Below are 9,385 nucleotides of genomic sequence, written 5' to 3' on the forward strand. Positions count from 1 at the left end.
CAAAATTAAGAACCTCCAGCAGCTGCTCCCACTGAGAAGGTCCTGGAAGAAAGAGCCACTGCTGGACTGTACCTTTCTTTTATAACCTGTGAACTGCACTGAGGTGATTCCCTTCTCAGCATCCAAATATACCCCTGTGTACTTCCTAGACAATTCAATGTACTGTCACACTGCCTGAGAAACCCAAAGTGCAGACTGGAAGTCAAAAGTGTCTAGACCCTACTGGCAAAATGTGCCAGGACAAAAAGAAATTCATTTATTTTGGAAAGCAAGCAGCTCTCCCCAGTGTTCCTGGTGCAGATAAGAGGCTCCCCAGGGGAGGTAAATGCCAGCACCTGCTTTCTTTTGTGGCACTTCCTGTGTGGGGGCAATCCGCTCCCAGGAGCCCTGCACCAAAATGTGGATGCTGCCTCCAGTGTTGAATATATCCACCAGGGACTGCTCTAGCACAGAAGTTCTCTCCAAAGAGCTGTTGCTGCTTTGTACCTCCCTGGGGCAGCATCTCCTGCACCACCACTGATGGGGTGAGGTGCTTTCTTTAGCAAAGACATCCTCATCCTCTTTATGGATTTTGGATAATGTATTTGGATACCAGCTCCAAAACTGTGTATGTGCAGGGATCTCTTTCAGAGAAACCTTTCCAGAACAGAAAGCTCTTAGTGGTTTCTACCTCCCTAGGGAACCCTGTCATCCTTTTCTTCCAGGTGGCCAGCACCTGACAAGGACAAGGAAGAATAAATGACTGCTTTATTTAAATGATAATGATTAGATGAACATGTAAACAGATAAAAATGCAAAATGGCAAAACGACAATCTGATCAGAATTATTTACTACACAGTAAAGCTGCTAATACAGTGCTCTGTATATGGCACCAATAATATAGCTAGCTTAGTAACTATCAAATAGAGATTGGTGTTACTCACCCATGACCGTGGGCAAGCCTCTCATTCAGCCTCCAGAGGTGTCCCTGATGGATGTTCCCCCCAAGGGAACGATCTTCATGCATCCAAAGGAGATGTGCTGGGAAAACTGGGACTGATCTTTTGTAGTATGAAGAGGTTGATTGTCCTGCAACTCTTCGATTCTGTGTTGCCCTCAGCAGAACAGGTTTGAGGCAGAAGTTACCAGCGCTTTGGTTTCTGCTCAAAATTTTGGTTTCTCACTTCCCTAGCAGCCTCTCACATCCCTGTTGATGCCCACCTCAGTCAGGAGAGCACCCTCCTGAGGGGCCTGATTTAAGAGAGTTTGGTCAAGCTGGTCTCAGCATTCTTCACCACTGAACCCAGTGTTCTGCTAAACCCCCTGCTTTTTAACCTGTCACCAAAAAAGTGTAAATAAGACAAGGGGCTCTTTAAAGCTGTCCCAGCCCTTCCAAATGGAGCAGCACCAGTGCCCCTGCCCCTCCCCTTGCAGTTGCTTGTTCCCCACACCAGTGGCATGGTTCCAGGAACAGGAGAGCTTCGTCCCTGTCCTTATAGGGATAGTGAGACCCCTCTGGAGCTGTGTCTGTGTCCCCAGCTCCAGTGCCTGCATTCCCACTGCTTCCAGCTCTCACTCTTTGCTGACTGGTTTCTAGGTCTCCCTCATACCCGAGTTTTCATCCTTTGTGTGTAGTTGTGTCACTTTAGGGGAAATGGAATCTCACTAGAGAAGTGGGAAATCAGGTGGATGCAGCAGAAACTCTCCCACCTTTGAGGAAGCCGTGAAGGTCAGCATGGACTCTGCATTTAAGTGAGAAAAGGCCCCCAGAAAAAAAAAAGGCAGCATTATCTACTTACATGTTTTTGCTTCAATAGACTGGAAATAAGAGAGTTCAAGGTCTGGGTAAGAGGCATCCATCCCATCCCTTCACTGCTCCACCAGCTCTGTGGTTCTGTGCCTGCTCTGCCATGTAACCCCGCCCCTCACTTAATCTGCTTATTAAAAGCATTTACCCAATTTTTCTGATGTTGCAGCCTCCTCCACTCATCTGCCTCACTCCTTTCTCCAAGGGACACTTTCCACAGTCTTCCTTTCTCAAAGAAGGTCCTTTCTTTGCACTTTTTGGCCTCAGCTTCTGGAGTCCTGTAGTTTTAGCTGTGTGCCCAAGGAGTAAATATTCCATAGGAAGAGGAAGGGGAGTGACTTGCTCCCGTGGACTACAGACAAAAAGGAAAAAAGTGAAACTGCTTGAGAAGTCTCATCATTTTGGGTCATTTGTGTTCCCTTGGCATTTCCAATCTCCTGAGATGATGGAGGTGATTGCCCTCACACCTGGCTGTGTGGGCCCTGTGTCCCATCCTGGCCTACCTTGGCCACCAGCCACCCCGGTGTCCTCTGCCGTGGCCACCTCAGAAAAGGGGATGCCAGGCTGTCCAGGTGGATGGGCACAGGTGTCCCCTGCTGCCCTCAGCTGTCACCCCGGTGCCACCCTGCCCTGCTCTGCCCAGGGACCTGCCCGGCACGCTGAGGGGACAGGCGGGCTCTGCTGCCAACGCCCCGGGGCTGCCCCTGCATCTCCGAACCCCTCCCATGTGACTGCAGGTCACAGGGCTTGGCCACACCTGTGCCACTCACAGCTGTCTTCATCTGTCAGCAGGAAGCAGGGAGGAAAGAAACCAGAGCAGGAAGGGCAGGAAAAGAGGAAGAAAAGAGAGCAGCAAGGGGAGGAAAAGAGGAAGCGAGAGAGGGAGAGGTAAGGAGCCTGCATTCAGCAGTGAGGAGCAGAGTGGCCCACGATCTCCGTGCCAGAGGCTTCCAATGTCCTCCTCAACTTCCACCAGCACTTTGCCCAGCGGCCTGGCCGTCCTGACCACCTTCCCAGATGTGCTCTTCATTCCTGAAATCGTGAGTGCTGCCTTTTCCCCTGGGGAGGGCCGCGGGTCGGGCACTCGTTATGGGCTATGCTGCGGGTGCCTGAGGGGTGACACTTGTCCCCAGACACGCCAGCTCCCTGAGCTGCCAGCAGCTGGGGGCAGGTCATTCTTGGGGAAAACCACAGGGCCTGAGGCTCTGAAGTTCTCCTTTAGTCTGCAGTGGGATTTTTCGGGTGCCTTTGAAAAACCCCGTAACTTTCTGCCACAAACACGCGGCAGGGTTGCCGGTGGGTTTAAAGTAGCTCTCCCAATGGAGCTGGTTAATTACCGGGAGGGTGATTTTAGCGGCTCGCACAGGCAGAGGATGAGCTGCTGCCGTGGAGCTGAGGGATTCGCTGGCAGAGCCGAGCAGAGCCCCGCCAGCCGAGGCTGTGCCGCTCCATCGGCGCTCCCGAGCCGCAGGTGCGCGGCTGCTGGGGCGTGCGGCCGAGCAAAGGGTGAGCAAACACCCGGTAACTTCTTTCCACATTGTGACTTCATTGAGCAGAGCCAGATCGTAATCTTAATGGGTTTGGGACGTGTGGTTAAAAGCATTTGCTGGGAGCGTTGGTTATAAGATACAAAGTCTCCACTTGAACCTTTTCCCGATGTCCTCTGCCCCACTCACGAAACGTGCTCTCCTCACGAGAGCTTGGGAGGCTTTTTTCCAGATTCTGAGTGCTTTGGTCCAGCACTGAAAGTTTTGGCTGAGTGTTATAGGACGGCATTCAGATTATTTAATGGTAAAAACCTCATCTTTGTCATCTGGTACCAAATCCTTTCCTGTCACCCGGCTTGGTCCACACTCCTGGTATTTACAGCACTTCCTTGGTTCTCCCGGTGAGAACAATGCAGCAAGAAGGATGTAGAGAGAGGCTTTGCTTCAGAGGTGCCCTGCAGAGCTGGCCTCTGCCTGAGAGCCAGCTCCAGCTTTCCTGCAGCTATGGGAGGGAGGATTGTTGGATATTAATATTTCCAAGTAATGGGATGGGACTGCTGGGAGATGTTCCTCGAGCTTTCATTGCAACATCACCCTCATTGCAGGGTGAGACAATTGAAAGATGGCAACAGCCCCCATCTTGCCACAGCAGCCAGAATTCTCTGTGTTATAAGGCTGCCCATAGCAAATTGTTAAGAGTTTACAGGCATATTATTAAACTTTTCTATTATCTTGCTTAACATATTTTTCTTTTGCTAAGGCCCAACTCTACACAGCACAAAACCACAGCCTCATTGTTCCATGTTCTCATTCTGGTATCTCTTTAACTTTAGGCCTACCCCTGCACTGCTCTGAGAGTTTTCTGCTTTTCCTAGTTCCCACAGAGGATGCTAAGTGCCTCTGGAGGTTGTGGCTGGGCAGACACTTGCCAGCCACCCCTGCCACTGAGCTGTGCTAGTCCTGGTGCTGAGCCTGCCTTTGGCCTCAGCCAGCTTGTTCCCCTTGAACTGTTTGTTTGTAATCCCTGTCTCCAGGGGATTTGGCAGGGCAGCTTGCTGGAATGAGCACCCTATCTTTTGGTTTGGGTAAGGTCTGGAAATGTGCATCCTGAAGGCCCAGGAACCACCCAGGAAGGAGGAATGCAGCATGACTGGATTTCTCCATCTCCCGGAAGACTCTGGGCTGTGCAGCTGTGTGACCTCTGCTGTGTACAAAGGAGGTGGCTGCCTTGAATCACAGCATTCTGAGGGATAAAGAGTTTCTCATTCCTTAGTGGAATCTCAGGTTGCCTACCAAGATGCTAACAAAACAAAACAATATAAAATTGGGATTTTAAATACTAAGACAGTTGTGAAACTTTCAGAAGATCCTACCTACAGATCAGATAGTTGCTACATTTGCATGGGCTGATTAAGAGCTACTATTTTTAATTTGTGAGGCTGAGTTTAATTCTTCTAATCTATTTAATTTGAAGAACTTTCTGCACATATGGATACCCAGACCTATGTGGGAAAGCTGAAACAAGCTGAAAGCAGGCATGTTTGCTTTGTAAAAGCTATTTAAAGACAAATTTTTTCTTAGACTGCTGTCCACATCCTGCTGTCAGTTATTGAAAGCCTCTCAATCCTTCCTTGCTTTTTATGAGTCTTCTCCATAAAACCAAAGTCAATAATCAAACCAGGTCAAACAGACTTTTCTGAGTGAGTAATCATGGCCTGCAGGAAGGAGAGATGGTGAGAGATAGGAATTGAGCTGTGGTGCTTCTTGCCCCACCTCATATCTCATCATGATTCGTGCTTGATTTTAATGGAGCAGCCATAACGCTTTTTCCCAGGATTTTCAGCTGCAACTCACTCGTTTTGTCAGCACATGAGTGATTAAAAGGACTGCATTAGTGTTCAAGTGTCAGCCTTTGGTTGTTACAAGAGGGACCAGAACAGCAGCATTTTGGAAGACCCATTTTCACTCAGGTCTTTGCCACATCTCAGCCATATAATTGATGTAATGTGCATGGCATCAAGGAACTTGCCAACAACTGTGGGGTGACACAAATGTAACATTTTCTGAGTAATCATAAATCATAAAACTTCCTTTCCACCTGCAAAATGCCTAGAAGGAAATGGAGATGCCATGGAAATGGAAATGAGTATGAGTTGGCACTTGGGACATTTCAGTGCCAAGGCACCACCTGCACTCCAGACATTCCACAGCACTGAGCATCATGCTCCCATCCTCTTGTACAGGAGTCTGCTGGTGAAGGGATGGAGCCTAGACACAGCTGTCCCTGTGCACCACCCGAAAACCCATGGCAAACTCCCAAGGCTGGCTGAGAATGTCCCACCTGCTCCCACACCAGCAGCTAAGACCAGGCACAGCTGTGGTGTAGCCAGGGAAGGATGACCCAAAGAGCTGGAGCAGCAATACAAGCTTCCTTTCCCAAGCAGGAGCCTCGGGCTCCTTTCCCCTAGCCAGAGAGTGAAACCTCTCCTCAGCCTGTTCTCTCCTTTCAGAGTGATATTTGCATGTGGCCTTGGTGAGGGCAGCTGTCTGTGCTCTGTGTGGAGGTGGGCTGGGTTTGACACTGCTCCTGGCAGGGATCTGACACGCTGGGTGTGAGGCAAACACCCCAGTCCTGAGTCAGTCTCCCTGCTCATTAAACCAGCCCTCAGGAGGGCCTGGGCCAGCCTCCTGAGCACACTGCTGTAGGCAGGGTGTGAGTGGCACTGGCACCAGGAGCCAGGGCAACAGGGAGGAATTTTTGTGGGTCATGCTCAGTGGCAGATGCTCCCAGCTAAATGCCCAGTTTCAAGTGGAGGCTGAGAAGAACTCAGGGGCTGTTGCCATGTGCGGTGCCAGAGGCGCGCATGGCTTTGGCTCTGCTCCGGACAAGCCGTTTTATCCCATGCTCACCCTGTCCCCCACTTTGACTTGCAGATCTTTGGGGGCCTTGTGTGGATCCTGGTGGCATCCTCGAAGGTCCCAAACCCCATGCTGCAGGGCTGGGTGATGTTTGTCTCCGTGTTCTGCTTCGTCATGTCCATCTCCCTGCTGTGCCTCTACTTCTGCGGGGCTCACGGCGGCGGCGGCAGCTGGGTCACCTTGGTACGTGCCTGTGACAGCCCAGGGCCTCCCTGCCTGGCTGTGCCCTGCAGAGCAGGGTGCTGCTGCTGCACTCCTAGCTGCAGCCTGGGGGTGGCTGCAGGGGCAGCGTGACCCTCTCGGAGGTTCTGACAGTTCTGGCTTCTTTTTCTCTGCCAAGGCTGGGATTAATACACGGGAAATGCAGGTTTCATGTTCGGATTTGGATGTTCATTATTTGTCTATTTACAGACTCACTAACTAGCAAGTTGGAGAAATGAGGTAAAATGGCTTACCTCTCTCTCTCTACAAGGTCTTTTCAAAGACAATCTGTCCAATTATGAAATGCCACCTGAGTTATTTTCACTTTAAACCCAATAACTGACTGCTTGAAGTCTGCAATGCGGACTCCATCAGCCAATTACAGAAAACAGCCCAAACCAATGAAGAAGAAGGAAGAAGAAGGTGAAAAAGAAGGACTTAGGATCCTCCTCCATCCTGCCCCACACACATTACTATATACTAAACCCCCAAATTCTGTTTCTAGAGCTCCAACAGGAGGTGACTGTGTGATCCTTGTTCCTTAGGACGTCATCTGCCAGGAGACAGCAGCGCTGTTCTACCTCAGCGCCGCGGTGCTGGAAGCCTACGCGACCTACCGTCTTGGCAAGCTGACCCCGGACCAGCTGTACAGGGAGAACATTGCTGCCGTGGTGAGTGCCTGCCACGAGGGCAAGGAAACAACAGCACTTGCCTCTGGAGTGGCCTCAAGTGCAAATCTGGCGAGGGGGGGAGAAAGCAGTCGCAGTCTCACCCGTGCAGGGACGTCCCCAGACGCGTGGCATGGCCCCAGGCGTGTGCTCGGTGCTGGAGCAGTGCCGTGTGACAGCAAACTGACAGGCTGGTGTGTTTTCCCCTCACAGGTGTTCGCATTCGTGGCCACCCTGCTTTATGTGATCCACAAGGTGTTCTCGCTCCTGCGGTGGAAATCGTCCTGAGAGCCTGAGCAGCCCCAGGAACAACGGCTGCCATCTCCAGGCTGGCTTTGGGTTTCCTTTTTTAATGTATAGCCTATAAACAAGCAGCTTTTTATGTGGGGTTTTGGTGATGAAGACAGGGAGCCTGCCAGAGAAAGGAATATCCTCACACACTCTGTTTCCCTTCAGTATCTTTCAGGCTGGGTCCAGTTTGATGCTGGGGCCAAAATAATAATAATAAAAAAGCCATCCAGCTTTAAAGAACATAGTATAGTTGGGTTCAAAGGGCTAAAATACCCCTGGACTGCAGTTTTATGTGTCCAGGGTTGTTACTGGTATCAGGGGAAATGTGAACAAGCACCGAGGAGCACAAGTGTGGAACTGTGTCATTTTAATTGCTGTGTGCCCATTTAAGTCTGTTTCCCCTCCTAAAACTGCTGCACAAATTCATATTTTCATGCAGTTCCTGAAAATGCCCTCTCAGACTTGTGCTGAGCAATGGGGACAATATTTAACTTGGCTCAGGAGCAAGGTGGATGGCTACAGCTCCTGAAGGGTGCTGCTCAATTCTGAGCACGCCAGGAATTACCACTGCCTTTGATCCCCCTACAAAGCTGGAAGGGGCCCAGCAGGCTGTAGGAGAATTCTCTGGGTGGTCAGACTCAACTGCTGCTTTTGGTGAATGGCTGCTCTCTCACACACTGCCACGGTGTCACTAATAAAGATGGGTTTGCTGTGATTTTGAGAACGGGCGAGTCCTTGCTGCTCCTTTTCCCTTTGCTGCATGCAGGCACAGCCCCAGGAGCTCTGCACCCTGACAGGACAGTGCCACCACGGGGTTTGGGTGAGTGCCTTTGTGGAGCTCTGTTGCCAGCTGGGCTTAAACCATGACAATGAATTAACTGACATGGGGTTCAGACCCAGAGAGGGATGTTTTCAACAAGTTAGAGGTGCCTAAAAAACAGCGGTGTCAAATTCTCTCTTCTAGTTTGTGGAGCAAAAAATGCTTCCATTTTAAGCCTGAAGTTTCTGGATAACAAGGACTAGAGGAAGAGGGAAATAAAACTTGACTTGGAGGCTCCTCTGTTGCTTCATATCCAGGCAAACTTTTGACCTGTCACCATGGGTTTGGTTTGAAGATTTTTAATTGCAAACTAAGGAAAACATTTGTGGGTTTTTTTCCTCGCTGAAAACCAGCCTGACTTGTTTTGCTTGTGTTATTGTGACAACAGGGAACTGGTTACTAGAGAGGTGGGAAGAGAAATCCCTTTTCTGAGCAGGGAGGGAACTCAAAGCCACTTTGGACAATGGCACATGGCTCTGCAGTCCAACATCCACCCGCTGAAACTAGCTGAGATGAATTTCATCATGCCATCATCAAGGGGTGTGTGTGGGGGTGTTGCTGCCCAGGTTCTATTAACGCCCCTGAATGTGACATTGGAACACAAAGATGCCTTTCTGCTGGGATGTGTTTACAAAGAGATCTGCAGCCCTACCCTGGGCCTTGGGATGAGCTGTCTCTGTTCCTCCTGCACCCTCCATTGCTGCCTGTCCCCTCACATCCCTGTCCCTGTGCCTTGTGGCCATCACATTTACAGCCCACGTCTTGGCACGGCCCCAGTCTCATTCCTCCTGCCTTGCTTTGCCCTTTGCTTTCCCCTTGCCCACCCAGTTCACACCAGTCTGTACCAGTCCCCCTCCACGTCCTTCTGTCCCCAGGCTGTTTGCCGAGTGCCTCCCCCACAGCACCCGCCCAGGGGAGGGCTGGGCACATGGAAGGAAGGAATGAACTCCTCGGGAATGGGGCTGGAACTCTGATCCTGTCCTGCTGTGAGCCCAAGTTCAACCCCGTGCAGCTGAGCAGGGTGAAGGGCTGTCCCTGCCTGGCAGTGACACAGGGAGGGGTGGCTGCTGAATTGCAGCAATGTGCACCTGCCCTGCACGCTGGAAAGAAAATGACCCCAAACAGGTTCATCGTGCCAGCTTTCCTGTCATCTCAGCAAAGCCCTGAAGCCTGACATTCCCTGGAAGCAGGGCAGCCGAGGGCAGGTGCTGT

General features: G+C 50.9%; 1 protein-coding gene across 1 annotated transcript; it reads left to right on the forward strand.

The window, feature by feature from the left end:
• Window positions 1–126: 126 nt before the first annotated feature.
• MAL (mal, T cell differentiation protein) lies at window positions 127–8,077 on the forward strand. The gene is made up of 4 exons (XM_063391657.1): window positions 127–2,827; window positions 6,209–6,376; window positions 6,940–7,065; window positions 7,276–8,077. Exons 1-4 carry the CDS (start codon window positions 2,741–2,743, stop codon window positions 7,348–7,350), a joined length of 456 nt encoding a protein of 151 aa, XP_063247727.1. The 5' UTR covers window positions 127–2,740; the 3' UTR covers window positions 7,351–8,077.
• The last annotated feature ends 1,308 nt before the right edge of the window (window positions 8,078–9,385 follow it).

The sequence above is a fragment of the Prinia subflava genome, chromosome 2 (assembly GCF_021018805.1).
Source record: "Prinia subflava isolate CZ2003 ecotype Zambia chromosome 2, Cam_Psub_1.2, whole genome shotgun sequence".
NCBI classification, from domain to species: Eukaryota; Metazoa; Chordata; class Aves; order Passeriformes; family Cisticolidae; genus Prinia; species Prinia subflava.

Bases quoted from the DNA above. Each gene is read 5' to 3' on its own strand.
- MAL (XM_063391657.1), top strand. From the start codon at position 2,741: ATGTCCTCCTCAACTTCCACCAGCACTTTGCCCAGCGGCCTGGCCGTC. The intron at 6,377-6,939 runs GTACGTGCCTGT...CTTGTTCCTTAG, and splicing joins GCGGCAGCTGGGTCACCTTG to GACGTCATCTGCCAGGAGAC. The intron at 7,066-7,275 runs GTGAGTGCCTGC...TTCCCCTCACAG, and splicing joins GGGAGAACATTGCTGCCGTG to GTGTTCGCATTCGTGGCCAC.